Source organism: Hemiscyllium ocellatum, chromosome 16 (genome assembly GCF_020745735.1).
Source record: "Hemiscyllium ocellatum isolate sHemOce1 chromosome 16, sHemOce1.pat.X.cur, whole genome shotgun sequence".
Classification (NCBI taxonomy): domain Eukaryota; kingdom Metazoa; phylum Chordata; class Chondrichthyes; order Orectolobiformes; family Hemiscylliidae; genus Hemiscyllium; species Hemiscyllium ocellatum.
Window position 1 is genome coordinate 63,725,377 of NC_083416.1, and position 15,939 is coordinate 63,741,315.

The 15,939-nt window shown below is 38.4% G+C and overlaps 1 protein-coding gene across 2 annotated transcripts in view; it reads right to left on the minus strand.

Annotated features, from left to right (window-relative positions):
• Window positions 1-15,939, minus strand: part of tenm2a (teneurin transmembrane protein 2a) — a 797,630-nt gene that overhangs the window by 13,799 nt on the left and 767,892 nt on the right. For both annotated transcript variants that reach the window (XM_060836884.1, XM_060836885.1), the window contains 5 exons: window positions 11,957-12,189; window positions 6,309-6,463; window positions 4,385-5,256; window positions 2,978-3,153; window positions 1,215-1,450 (listed from right to left, as the gene is read on the minus strand). In XM_060836884.1, the coding sequence (XP_060692867.1) occupies window positions 1,215-1,450; window positions 2,978-3,153; window positions 4,385-5,256; window positions 6,309-6,463; window positions 11,957-12,189 (1,672 nt within the window). The remainder of the gene's footprint in view (window positions 1-1,214; window positions 1,451-2,977; window positions 3,154-4,384; window positions 5,257-6,308; window positions 6,464-11,956; window positions 12,190-15,939) is intronic.

Here is a 15,939-nt window from a genome sequence, read left to right on the forward strand (position 1 = left end):
CTTATTTAGCACCACTGTTTAAGGAAAATACCATCTTAAAATCCATGGGCCTCATTTTAGTGTCGAGCATTCATATAATCAATGGCATTTGAAGTTGAATTGAACAAATCGGCATGGATCTGTTGAGCTGATAAGCCTGTGCATGTGTTGTAAATGCTGTGGAAAATCAGTTCCATAATTTTTTGATCCTCATCCAATTTTTGGTCAGATCGGAGGTGAGGCACCTAAATTTCCATTGTAAACAGGGAGGTAGTCATTACTATATTCAATTGGAAACAGGGAAGGATACTGCTCTACATTAGTTTCAGTGTTATGCTGGATGCCAAGTTTCCAGTGCATGTAGAGAAGCAGGGAGATTTGGTGACCTGTTCAGATGGGAGAATCTTTAAACACCTTGCAAGAAATGCTAACGACTGTCCATGGATGGGCATGTTACTGTTTTAAATTTACTTGCTGCCAGCATTTGAGTTTAAATGAGTTTTTGTGTTAGTTGCTGTTAATTAATTTGTTGTCTGGCCCCAAGCTCCCTTTCAGGATACCAACGGCTTTCCATTGAGAATCATCTGAGCTGATGATTATAGAGGTGCCAAGTAGGTTATATCTCTTCAATTGTACTCAGTGTCTCTCTGTGACTACCCACATGATTGCAACCGGAGATGAAGCTGAAATTAGTTCCAACAATGTTGCTACACCAGCTTTTGATGTCATTGTGAGTTTCTATCTTTGCTTTTTATGGTGAATATTTCTACTACCGACTACCTAATAGAGTGAATATTTCTTCTCAATTATGGCAAAACATGCTCATATGCATGAGAGAAGGTGGCCTGCCAGGGGAATGAAGCACTAGCATTGTGTGACTGGAATCGTGTCATCTGTGCCACTAACCGTTTCTGTGGGCTCTGTTAGATCATGCTGAAAATAACTTCAGATATATATTATCTCAGGAACTGGGTCAACTGATAGTAAATGCAGAGCGGTGCCACCTGCTGTAACAATGTGCGCCTACCATGTAATAAAATGCTGGCGTATCAGGGAAAATCATGGTCAACTGTGGTCTGAAACTTGCTTGTACTCCTTTGTAGGCACGCTGCAATCAATCAGTGCTCAGAAGGCACAAATATTTCAGATGTCATTCAAAATAGAAACACTGAATCTGCACCCTGAAAAGGTTTTGATCCCTACAATTTCTAATAAACATGTTTATAATGAATTACCCTAAGTTTCCTTCCAAACATGATCACTTTTCCCTTGGTCTGCTCCTTCCTGAGACGCCATTCAATGGAGTTCAACCAATTTTCCACCGGTAGAGTGATATTGCGACGTCCAACTGTTGGACTTATAGTCCCAGCAAGGATATGAGGTTCACTGTAAAAGCTGACACCCATTCCATTTGCATACATTACTCGAAGTGTGCCATTGTTGCAAAGCTGATAACTGTTTCTCACTTGATCTGGGGGAAGAATTGCAGCAAGAGTAAGGAAGCTATTCACTTTAAAAAGTTTACATTTTGAAAACAACTTGTTAGAGGAAACACACAGTAGCACTGGTGATTTCCTAAACAAATCAAGTGACATCGACCACACAATCTGAAGCCTATGAGTCAAGTAAATTATGCAGGCAGACTTTCAATGCTAGTGTTCCTTTCCCTGTTAGCCTTTGAGTATAATTTATGTCCTATGTTAAGATAACTTACAAGTGACTCAATTTTTTTATCCTGGCAATGATCCTTCAATTTCTTTCCCCAGTTTCAAATACAAAAACGCACTGCATCAATATAAAATGAATCTTACTACATAAGGTTCAGTTAATGTTCAGTTCATAACATTTTGCAGCCTTGAGTTGGTTGGGAGACAGTGTAAGATTTTAATTGCCAACAAGAATGGATTCAAGATTGTCCAATTGTATAAACTTTTTATAAAATAATATATATAAAATATCCCCCTAAATAATAAAATTGTAGCTCAATAAGAATGATCAAATCATATTTACACCATGCACAAGTGCAAGTAAAATATTGTCACTGAATCAAGCATTCTTTATTCTTCCAGTCTTTCAATTTAAAATCAACTGGAATATCTTGAACTAACAACAAAAGATATTTGTGCTAGTAGAGTTGCTACAATAATCTTCCTCTTTAAATCAAACTGACGTATAATGCAAACCTCTACAATGACTGCTACGGAAAAAGAGATTTCACAAAATCCTGACCAATATCACAACAGATGACAGATTACATTAAATATATTGCACAGAAGCAGACCACTCAGCCCAACCATTCTGTATTAATGTTTCACTTGACTTTCCTCATTTTTCCCTCATCTAAATGTATCACATTAACCCTCTATTCCTTCTCTCTCAGATGCATGTCTAGTTTTCCTTTAAATATGTGCATATTATTTGTTTCAACCATCCCCTGTGGTACCATATTCCACATTCTCACCACTGCTGGGTAAAGAAGTTTCTTTTGAATTCCCTCTTGGATTTCTTTGCAACTATCTTACGTTACACTCCTTCCCACAGAGGGAGCATTCTCTGTATTAACACTAACTCAACCTTTTCATAATTTTAATGATTGTTTTCGGTCACCCTCTGCCTTTGTTAGAGAGAGAAGAGATATAGGCTGTTTATCATTTTTTTAATATTTATACACACACATTTCTGGTATTGTCTTGGGAAATCTTCTCTCCATCCTTTACAGCGCCTATATCCTTTCTATAACATTGCCACTAGAACTGTACACTGTAGTCTAACCAAAGATAAGTACAAGTTTAAAGTAACTTCTTTATTTTCAATTATATCCCCCTAAAAATAAAACCTATTGTTAGTTGCTTTTTTGATAGTCATGTTAACCTATGGTGCAAATTTTAGTCATTTACATATCTATAAATAATCACTGTAGCCACAATTATGCATTTCTTTTTACCAAGAATAGTACCTTGCTACTGCATGTCACATTTTAAATATGCTAAATTTTTACCTTGAACTAGGGTATAAGATGCATCTACTGAAGAAAGGTTAGTGGTGACAGTAACATCATCTTCTCGGTTAGAAGTTTCAATGTCAATATTGATTGACTTCTCCATTTCCCGATGCAAACTTGTCACTACACCAGTGGGACGTGTCAAATTGGTCAGTCTTCCTACACTGTCATAACTAAGTGCAAATAAATGATGTTAGATCAACCTATATCATGCATATTGAACTCATCAATAAGTTTCAAAGAGAATTAGATGTGTGAGAGTGAGTTATGTAGGGAACCAGAAAGACTTACAATTTAGGGTATACAAAGAAGTGAATATTTACGGTTAAGGTACTGCGAAAGTAAAACATTTGATTTTAAACTTTACAATAAATAATGGATGGAATAATTAAGTTATGCAAAGTTACTTTTAAAATGTCCATTTATAATATGTATTTTTTTTACATTATTATGTTTTGTCTACTTTCGTTGATGTTAAGTAAAGAGGTGCCATGGGCATTATTGTATTGACAGACGTCATATTGGAATTGTCAGGCCATATATAACCTAATGTTATATTGGTTTTGTGATGCAATAGTTCTTATATCGCCATGCTTTTGAGAGAGTTAATTGCTGAAACATTCACTGCCATCTGCATTACAACACATCCGGCGAAGATTTCCTTGCAAGTAAGTAGCTGTTGACCTTCTTTGCTGACCTTCATCCATTCAGCCAATTAGCAAAAATTGAGATTGATTTTAAAACACAGTTATTGTCAAAACATTGAATTACATATCTATTATCTGCAACGCAGTAAAATTTAGATCTTGGATTCTTTAGTGCATACTTTTTGAGAGTTCACGAAGTTGCTGGAAATGAATAACTGAGTGTCTTCACAAACTGATTTTGAAGCCATTATACACAACAACCAGAGAAAGTGTTTTCAAATATAAATGTTACGCTTTAAACCATTTTGGGAGTAAAAGTTTATGCTGGACTTTCAAACATAAATGTCATTTAAACACATGGCACTAACATCACCTTTCATTCAAAATTCAAGTGATCAAATATTAGGTCACTTCAATTAATCACCAGATGTTGTAGATTTACTGTAATACTCATTAATTTAGTTTTACCGACATCACTTAGATGTCACCCGAATTTGTCTACCTGCATTCATTTGCATACTAATCATTACATTAATTAACATTGATGAGGTTACAAAATAGGAGAAATGTGACCTAGAATTTCTGCTGCTTTCTCATGCTAAGGAAAATGGTACAGATTCCGTTTCTCTTAGCACTTTCAGTAGATATACCTTGAGATAGGATGGAATCCTAACTGTAATATTCTCAAGTACCAATCATGATCTAAAGTCATCACACATCAGTAAGAACATGTAATCAATAAGTAAACAATTCTTACTCAAAAAAGGTTGTCCAACCAATGTCATCAGTTTTAGTTGCAAGGAGGCCGCTATTCCCATTGTACGTCAGCACAACTAGCTCCTGGTTCTTTATTAATACTGTCTTTAGTTTTCCATTAGCATCAATGGTCAGGGAAGATGCCTGGCTGTCTGACACCAGATGCCGTGGCATTCCATTGCTATCCCTTCGGATCCTTAAAGTGTTTCCATTGTTGTCAGTCACTTCCATAATGTCATTGTCTGGGCTGTAGGAGAAATTGTATATGTAGTCACCGGTGACCAAGCTCATTGTATACTGGTGTAACCCATTTGAATTGAAAACATATAACTCCTGCTCAGCTGCTGAAGCAACTTCATATAAGCTCATTGAGTTCATTTGGGGCTTGTTTTGATTAACTGCCCTGATGCGAATGTTCCCCAGGTCAGCAATGAAAATGGTCCCGTCTGGTGATACTGCAAGTGAAGACGGAGAATTCAGCTTGGCATCTGTGGCATAACCATCATCCCCTGAGAAGCAGTCACAGTTAACATCATTCTTACAGTCGCAGTCTGATGCCATCCCTGCCAGCAGGGAGATTTCCCCATTGGTTGTCACCTGCCTTACACGGTTTATCTTCTTCTCATCGGTTTCTGCAATGTAAAGTATGCCTGTATGGGAGACAGCAATGGCACTGGCAGACTCCAGTGCAGAGTGTATGGCCAGCTTGCTGAGTGAGTAATCAATGCCAGGGACTTGACAATGCATGGGTCGGCCAGCAATTATGCTGACCTGGTGGTTCTCAGTTATCCGCAGAATGACATTATTCTCCAGGACATAAAGAGAATTATCCATTGGATTGATGGCAAGATCCGTTGGCCATTCTAATCGTACCTAAGTAGAGGAAAATGGGAATTTACAGCATGGAATCCAGCAGTTTAAACACAGAAATGAATTTTTTATGAAAAGGCATTATATGGCTTACATGGCTTTTAAGGTAATTTTGATTTTTCTCAATGCATACTGTAGTTAGGTAGATATTTGTTAGTAGGAAGGTATTTTGATTTAAATGGAGGTCACCTGGACTGAAAATTGAATTGTCATCTTTAATGTTCTCGATAAATGTCACACTCTTGTCTGAAACTGAATCTTTTCATGACATAATGCCTGACTTTTAGTGACTCTCTTGTTGTGATAGAAACTGCAGTATATTAAATGTTCTTTCATAACATCCAAGTCTCCCCTTACGCAATAAGAAGAGGCACACACAAGCTTTAAATGTTAACTGTGTTTCCCTCCCTTCAGATAGTGCCAGAGCTGCTGAGTTTCTACAGCATTCTCTTTTGTTTTGGATTTCCATCATTTACAATATTCTGCTCTATGCATGCCTTTTTTTGTGATTTTTCCTCATATTCAGAGGTTCTGATCAAGCTTTTTGAGTTAGTACAGAGCCCTTAAGAATTCTTTCATAGTGGAAATCAAATTCTGCCTCATCAAAATTCCATAACTAATTTCCCATGATTTTACTATTAAAATCCCATTATACTGTGTGGTCTGATAAAACATATATTGCTTATTCCCTTTCGAACTGAACCCAACAAAAATATCTGTTTCTAAACTCCGTATTTTGTATGTACAGTAATGCTCTATAGATATTGACAACTTCAGTTGCTGTTTTGTAAACGTTTTGCTGAAAATATTAGAACTTTAATTTTAAGTACAGTCAGAGATAATTGCCTATAATGTCAGATAAGTTGTATGAGCTCAGTCAGTGATCACCCTGACTGCCAATTATAAAATAAGATACATCCAAAGAATTATAAGATGTTCAAATTTTTTTTCAGCCAGGCGATACTCTACCTAACTAAAGTATTAAATTAAGATTTGTCAGATTAATTTAATAAATCCTATGGAAGACAGATATTGCCTTTTCTATAAGATTTTACCTGGCTTACATCCATGCTAGAATCACAGCTCAGAGGACGAATTGCTGTTAAGTCATTGGAACCAAGCAACGTGGAAATAATTCCATTTTGGTCAACTTTCCTAATCATGGTTGCATCGACGAAATACATCAGTCCATTCTTATCCACTGCTATCCCTGAGAAGAGCATAAGATCAGTTAGAACCATTGAGGTAAACTGACAACATATGAACAGATAAATTAGGAGCAGGAGTAGGCTATAGCCTCTTGGGTTTGTCACATCATTTAATAAGATTACAGCTGATCAGATTGTGGCCTCAACTCCACATTCCCATTAATCCCTGATGACATTTTAATCCCTCATTAATCAAGAATCTACCTACCTCTACCTTACCGATATTCAATAACTTTGCTTCCCTTCTCTTTTCTGAAGGGGAGTCTCAAAGACTTTCAAATGACTGAGAGAAACAAAATTCTACCCAATGAGTTAAAATGCTTCCCTCTCAGGCATTCAAGTTCAAAGTTGGCCCTAAGTGTCCTTATAAATTCAGATATTCTTAATTTTATTAAGGCATTAACCTGCAGAACAGGACTGTTCGCAAGCGAAGTGCTAATTCACAATGAGCTGGGAATTTCACGCAAAGTTGCCGCACCAATGTCTGATGTGTGAAATTTCATAGTGGTACTGCAGATGGTGGTATTTTGAGGCGGGTGTTGGCAAGTTGGTGTGGTAGCCGAGAGACCTGTGATTGACCATGTAACAGTTGGAAGTCTTCAACACTTGTCCTGGATCCAAACATGGAAAATGTTCACCTATCCAGCACTGGCTTTCCTCACCTTGTTTAGCACAAAATGAACAAGAAACAGTTGGAAATCTGACTGAACTTTGCCTTTCAGACTCTGTGACAACTTATTATTCATTAGTTTCAACAGGGTTGGGGGATATCAATTTGAGAGCTAACTAAAGCAAAGGCACAATCCTTTAATTAATTTAAGATATTCTGCAGACCAGAATAACTCAGTAGATCATTTCTTACTGACATTCAGACATATTTGATGATGAAATACTAATCCATTAGCATTTATTTGGAAGTGACAGGCTTGCCCTGCTCTTGAACACTGTTTGCAAAAGCATCTACCAATAATTACTGATTGCCAGCTAACTGATGAAATCTTAGAGTTTGTCATCTCTTATCAGAGCTGGTCACTTTCATGCAATATGATACTCATTGTGTTTACCATATTGATTCCAAAGATGGGTGGTGCACATGCACTTGTTCTGTCATCACCTGAAAATATATTTCAATTTTTAAGTCTATCTTTTACTCACTTGAATACTATATTAGACAACTCTCAAAGATGAAAAGTGATCAAACCTTATGATAACCACAGTTTTAAGGTAGTTGGATTGTTCTTTCAGAAACTTATTTTAAAACATTTTGAGTCACTGATTTTTTAAAGTGATTTTCAGATGCAAGAAAGCGAGAAAAAAAGCAAATTTGTTTAATGAAATGATTCAAAGAGATCATAGACATAGATTATCTGTAAATGATTTCCCTCCAAATCTGCACACTGATTAACTTGCAATTTGCAACTACAAGCTGTCTTAATTTGACAAATGTGTTTAAAAAAAAACCTGGAGAAATTGGATAGCCCCTGAAATGAGGCATGGTGATCATGATGCATGATTATTCCACTTTTATTCAAAGTGACACAGGTCGCATGTATACTTTGCATTGCCTCCCTGCAGGGAAATAATAAACTTGTGGTATTTTCACTCAACTATTAATTCATAAACCCAAATAATGTTCCGGGAACCTGGGTTTAAATCACAGGGGTTGAGGTTGAATTAAATAAAAATATCTGGAATTAAGAACCTCATGATGACCATTAAATTGATGTCAGGGAAAAATCCATTTGTGCTTTATGAAAGAAACTGCCATTCTAATTTGGTCTAGCCCACATATGACTCCAGACTCAACAACACAATTAACACTTCCCCTTCTGGGCAGTTAGAGAGAGGCAATAAATACTGACTTAGCTAGTGATGCCCAGATTCAATGAATGAATTATAAAAAATAATGATTGTGACATGTAGCTCAGTGTTAAAGAGCTGTTGTGTGGCTGCATGCCTCAGCAGGGATTGGAAATCTGTAGAAAACTAATACCACCCCTCGTTTACTTAAAGTCAAATTGTACCCCTGAAAACTGATGTACATTCAAACTGTAACAGGAATTAGACATAGTAAAGGAACAGTTCAGCAGTCCACCTGGTGCAGTTAGACGCACAATAGTGGTTAGAACCAGTGCCAATGAAGATCTTGTCATAGAGTCATAGAGTCATAGAGATGTACGGCATGGAAATAGATCCTTCGGTCCAACCCGTCCATGCTGACCAGATGTCCCAACCCAATCTAGTCCCACCTACCAGCACCCGGCCCATATCCCTCCAAACCCTTCCTTTTCATTTACCCATCCAAATGCCTCTTAAATGTTGCAATTGTATCAGCCTCCACCACATCCTCTGGCAACTCATTCCATACACGTATCACCCTTTGCGTGGAAAAAGTTGCCCCTTAGGTCTCTTTTATATCTTTCCCCTCTCACCCTAAACCTATGCCCTCTAGTTCTGGACTCGTCAACTCCAGGGAAAAGACTTTGCCTATTTATCCAAACCACGCCCCTCATAATTTTGTAAATCTCGATAAGGTCACCCCTCAGCCTCTGACGCTCCAGGTAAAACAGCCCCAGCCTGTTCAGCCTCTCCCTGTAGCTCAGATCCTCCAACCCTGGCAACATCCTTGTAAATCTTTTCTGAACCCTTTCAAGTTTCACAACATCTTTCCGATAGGAAGGAGACCAGAATTGCATGCAATATTCCAACAGTGGCCTAACTAATGTCCTGTACTGCCGCAACATGACCTCCCAACTCCTGTACTCAATATTCTGACCAATAAACAAAAGCATACCAAATGCTTCTTCACTATCCTATCTACCTGCGACTCCACTTTCAAGGAACTATGAACCTGCATTCCAAGGTCTCTTTGTTCAGCAACATTCCCTAGGACCTTACCATTAAGTGTATAAGTCCTGCTAAGATTTGCTTTCTCAAAATGCAGCACCTCACATTTATCTGAATTAAACTCCATCTGCCACTTCTCAGCCCATTGGCCCATCTGATCCATATCCTGTTGTTATCTGAAGTAACCCTCTTCACTGTCCACCACTCCTCCAACTTTGGTGTCATCTGCAAATTTACTAACTGTACCTCTTATGCACGCATCCAAATCATTTATGTAAATTACAAAAAGTAGAGGGCCCAGCAATGATCCTTGTGGCACTTCACTGGTCACAGGCCTCCAGTCTGAAAAACAACCCTCCACCACTACCCTCTGTCTTCTACCTTTGAACCAGTTCTGTATCCAAATGGCAAGTTCTCCTTTTATTCGATGAGATCTTGCTAATCAGTCTCCCATGGGGAACCTTCTCGAACGCCTTACTGAAGTCCATATGGATCACATCTACTGCTCTGCCCTCATCAATCTTCTTTGTTACTTCTTCAAAAGCTCAATCAAGTTTGTGAGACATGATTTCCCACGCACAAAGCCATGTTGACTATCCCGAATCAGTCCTTGCCTTTCCAAATACATGTATATCCTGTCCCTCAGGATTCCCTCCAACAACTTGCCCACCACCAAGGTCAGGCTCACCGGTCTATAGTTCCCTGGCTTGTCTTTACCACCCTTCTTAAACATGGCACCACATTTGCCAACCTCCAGTCTTCCAGCACCTCACCTGTGACTATCAATGATATAAATATCTCAGCAAGAGGCCCAGCAATCACTTCTCTAGATTCCCACAGAGTTCTCAGGTACACCTGATCAGGTTCTGGGGATTTATTCACTTTTAACTGTTTCAAGATATCCAGCACTTCCTCCTCTGTAATCTGGACATTTTTAGAGATGCCACCATCTATTTCCCTACAGTCTATATCTTCCATATCCTTTTCCACAGTAAATACTGATGCAAAATATTTATTTAGTATCTCCCCCATTTTTTGTGGTTCCACACAAAGGCCATCTTGCTGATCTTTGAGGGGCCCTATTCTCTCCCTAGTTACCCTTTTGTCCTTAATATATTTGTAAAAACCCTTTGGATTCTCCTTAATTCTATTTGCCAAAGTTATCTCATGTCCCCGTTTTGCCCTCTTGATTTCCCTCTTAAGTATACTCCTACTTTCTTTATACTCTTCTAAGGATTCACTCAATCTATCCTGTCTGTACCTGACATACGCTTCCTTCTTTTGCTTAACCAAACCTTCAATTTCTTCAGTTATCCAGCATTTCCTAAACCTGCCAGCCTTCCCTTTCACCCTGACAGGAATATACTTTCTCTGGATTCTCATTATCTCATTTCTGAAGGCTTCCCATTTTCCAGCCATCCCTTTACCTGCAAACATCTGCCTCCAATCAGCTTTCAAAAGTTCATGCAATTGTCGCATGAGGTGAAATGCCTTTCTACTATAGATCTATCTAGTTGATAGTAAGAGGGCAGTCGGAGCGGGTAACTATTGAACCCAATGTAACCATCTAGGCCTAACAGTCGGAATGCAGTTCATTAGAAGTTTAATGATTACATATGAATGATCAAAGTCACTGAATGCATTTTCACCCACCATATTCTACTGACAATACCACTCAACTCCTATGCATGGCACAACCTCTTCACTTATCTTCTGCGATCAGTAGGAACCACAAGTCAATTCTCACACTTAGCATGGCTGGAAACTGTACAGTCAAGCTTACACACTCCGCCAGCTATTCAACAAGTAGATTGCCCAGTCACACTGCATTCTATTCAGTGACACAGTAACCAAGCTGCAAACCAATGATAATCCCGTTTAACGAAATTAAAAATCATACAACACCAGGCTATAGTCCAACAAGTTTATTTGGAAGCAGTAGCTTTTAGAGTGCTGCTCCTTCGTTAGGTAGCGTTCCGAAAGCTAGTGCTTCCAATTAAACCTGTTGGACTATAACCTGGTGTTGTGTGATTTTTAACTTTATGCATCCCAGTTCAACACCGCTCCTCAACATCACTGTTTAATGAATGCAGTGAAGATCCTTTATGCTGTTGAACTATATATATGAGGGCAAGTATGTTCTGCAATATGATAAATAGGTGCAATAAAATATTACATTTCCACTGCATTGCTCATGTTAGTTATTCATCTCCAACTCATTGAAGTCCATGCACACAGTGCCATGTTATCCATTCTTAAATCAACAGCTGACAGTTTAAGTGAGAAACTCTTATGATGCAGGATGTTATCATTCCATGTTCCAGCTAAAGTTGTCTTATCTGTTTCAACCTTGTTGTCAACCTTGTTTAATCTACCTTCGAAGCAGATATATGTGTTAAAAACAAGCCTCACATGACTTCACACAGACAAAGAACACAAAATTGCCTCCCTTAATGGACAGAATCTTTACTTGTGAAGTCTTTTCATGAACTAATTTATTTTGCCACTGAAAATATACTACCGCTCAATACTACTGGTGGGTATGTTAACTTCCGGTTCAGAAAATGAAGCGATTACATGTGTAAATCAAACAGAAAGTGAAAACACTTGGACACTGAGCAAGATCTTTTTTTTAAAAAAGGCAATACCTCTGGGGCTCATCAGTGTAGCTTCAACTGCCTTTCCCCCATCACCACATCTGGCTTCATCAAATGGCAGACACTGCTCTCCAGTCCCTGCTACCACGTCTGAATTGGCAGCAAGATCCCTTGCTCCATTGAGACTCTTGATACGGATGATCTGACGACTATTTGTATCCGAGACATACAGTGCCCCTGTGACAGGATCAACCGCCATGAAGTATTTATGGGCGGGGTTGTTGCTTTAAAATGAAAGAGAAGCACAAATTCTGTTGAGGTTCACATGTCTAAGACTCTGTTACCAATGCAAAAAGGCATATTTATCTCATCAATATTTCTATTAAAACTCCTGTAAGTGTATGATAATGCGTTCAATTACTTTATAACTAAGCTGTTCCAACAACATTTCTTAAACACAGGATTAGAACAAAAAATATCCTTTACTGAGTAACATCGTATTTTCCTTCAGCTGGGCTGAAAATTCATACTGAAAATCAATTCTAATTGTTCTATAGATTCTTTCCAGGAATGGTTATGGGCAATGCCAATCCAGCTATCTTCACAGACTTGAAGTGATGGTGTCCCATGATTGCACCATTGGTCTTCAAGCAAAACACTTGATAGCTGTATCAGCTTAGTGCATGTAGGAGGCATCAAAGAATAAATACTAACTTGGTGGATAATTCAAAGAAATTATTAAAAAAAACATAATCATTTTTGTTCCTGTTGTTTGCTTTGGTTTGAAAAATCAACTAACACACTTTAAGGTCCTGGTCATTCCTGCTTGATTCATCAGGATACGAACTTCTCATAACAGGACACCGATTTACCTTTGAATGAGGTTGAAAAGGGATTGAAAAGTCAACATCAAGCAAACCACAAATTTCCGGAATTTTACCAAGCACATCTCCTGTTTATCTGAAAGAAAAAGGTGGTATAGTCCCAGTCCCTAAAGGACATGGGCATTCGAGAGAAAGTTGAGAAAATCATGTGAGATCAGCAGGGAGGTGCTCTCTACCAACGAGAACAAAAAGCTCTACTAGATAGCTGCAACTCTCAATGTGAAAGTCAGAGTGCTACCCTGATGATTCCAGATCACTGCTTACTCCACTGGCCCTCCATTGGTCAATTCAGAGCATACTGCATTGACTGTAACTACATCCATCCCTGTCCAGAAGGACTTTGAAGTCCCCATTGGCAGAGTGCGGTACCAATAATCCTCTGGCTGACATATCATGGGCAAATAAAATGAACTGTACAGGGCAGTTGTAGATATTAGTACCTGATTGGGTACACAACTGAGCTTTAAAGATGGCACCAATGTCAGCAATTCCTTGTAGATCTTGACACAAGTTAGTACTTCCAATTGTGGCAAGTGGGAGAATAAGACAAGCAGGCACCATAGGGGTGTCTTGAAAAGATGATTTTGGGACAATAATGTGAGGAAACTTACTGAATTTATGGAGAGAAACTGTCCATGAAATTCATCAAATGACATTGAGTCAACTTCTGGTAAAATTCAGTCAAGTTCTAATTTGAAGCTCAGTTCAGTCTTTAAAATGGAAATCCAACAAATGTTAATATATCAGCATGTTTTTGATAAATCCTCCTTTCCCCAGTAAGAGATTCTGAGATGGCTGATAAAATGTTATGATTGTGTATGTTATACCCTAAATCTCTCATCATATCAATCTCCAAAATGTACTAAAACACCTTTATCTCCTATATAGCTCAGCTTTATTAGTTTTTCAACAATCTCAGAGGGTTTGTTGCCTCCATCATGCTTACTATACCACACAAATGTTTGAAAGCCTATTGTAAAATAAAATCCAGGTATCAAGATACATAGACCTTGATTTTGCTGACAATTTGAGCTTTACTCAAAGAGCTTTACTCAAAGAGCTTAATGGGAAAACAAACCTTATAACTCACAGCTAACCATTTAAATCTTTTCTATATTTGGCAATCTAGCTGATTTATTGAAGAATGTGTGTGGTTCTCGAATAAAACCCCAAACAAAAACCTTATCTGCTGAAAACTTAATATCACAAGAGTGCTTATTAGTTATAAAAAAAATTAAAAGATGAAACAAATGATGATTTCAATACAGTACTACAAAGGAAGTCCATTTACAAATATCATAAAGGAGATAGTAGTTTTATGTTAAGTACTATCAATGTTAAGTACTTAATGTAAAAAATCCAGTCCTGAGATCACCTCTCCATGTATTTTTTTTCAAAGGTTTACATTTCATCGTTTATTTTTTCAGAGCTCCTACATGCAACCTCTGAAATTATTTTCTTTTCCACCAAATATGATTTCTCTTTGTACGTATCTCCAAAAGTAACTGAAGCCTACCTGCAATAGAATTCACATGCGTCAATCAACTGCTTTCTGGTAACTTGCTCAAGTAATCTTTGTTTTGGAGTAATTCTGAACTTTTGGAAGTGTCAGTAGCTTATTTGATCACCAGAAAATCAGAGCTGAGTCTCATCCTGCAAACACCCACGGATTTAACAACATCAAGTAGAGATTGCAGGACAATGAATAGGAACAGGAAAGTCTGCCTGATTTTTCACTCTCTAAACTTGGACTATTGAGATAAATTCTAGCTCTCCTGTTACTACCAAAGTTAAGAATATCCAATTCTGTCATAAAAGGAGACTTTGCTGATTAGCATTAGCTCAAACACTTAATGCGTAAAATGAATGAACTAATGAGGTGACTAGTTATCAACTTTGATAAGTGGAAACTGGAACAAAGGAGATCCCATTGGTAGTCCTTATTCATGCTGCCAGATAATTTAACTGTTTTATGGACCAATCATAGATCTGTGTGTTCTAGTTTATTAACACACAAGGAATGATATAAATTGGGTAGATGGCCAAGTTTAAATCAGCAGACTCACCCGAAGTCCCACTTTAGATCTGCTAGACATGATTTTATGAAAAAATACACTCATGAAATGTGAGTGTTATTGGCTGGCCAGCATTTGTTGCCCATCCATAGTCGTGCTTGAGAAGGTTGAAGTGGCTACTTTCTTGAAATGCCACAGTCCATGTACTGTAGGTAAACACATAATTCTGCTGGGGAGAGAGTTTCATGATTTTGACCCAATGATAGTGAAGGAACGTTGATACATTTCTGAGTCAGGATGTTGAATGCCTTGGAGGGGAACATGCAGGTGATGGCGTTCCTATATATCTGCTGCCCTTGTCCTTCTAGATAGAACTGGTCTTGGGTTTGGAAGGTACCATCTAAGGATCTTTGGTGAATTCCGCAGTGCATCCTGCAGATCGTACACACTGTTGAGACCGAGAGTTGATAGTGGGTGTAGTGAATGCTTGTGGATGCGGTGTCAATCAAGTGGGCTGCCTTGTCCTGGATGATATTAAGCTTCTTGCGTGTTGTTGGCACTGCCCTCATTCAGGTAAATAGGGAGCATTCTATCATACTTGTAACCTATGCCTTGTAGATGATGGACAGGGAAAAAGTGAGGACTGCAGATGCTGGAGATCAGAGCTTAAAAATGTGTTGCTGGAAAAGCGCAGCAGGTCAGGCAGCATCAAAGGAACAGGAGAATTGAGGTTTCAGGCATAAGTCTGAAGAAGGGCTTATACCCGAAACATCGATTCTCCTGTTCCTTTGATGCTGCCTGACCTGCTGCGCTTTTCCAGCAACATATTTTTAAGCTAAGATGATGGACAGGCTTTGGGGAATCAGGAGGTGAATTACTCCCCATGTATTCTTAGCCTCTGACCTGCTCTTGCAACCACTGTATTTAAAAGACAAGTTCAGTTCAGTATTCGGTCAATCGTAACCCCAAGATGTGGAGGAATCAGTGATGGTAATGTCATTGAATGTTAAGGGACAGTGGTTAGATTGTCTCTTATTGGTGATGGTCATTACCTGGCATATGTGCGGCATAAATGTTACTTGCCACTTTTCAGCTCAAGCCAGAACATTTTCCAGGTATACTGAATTTTAACATG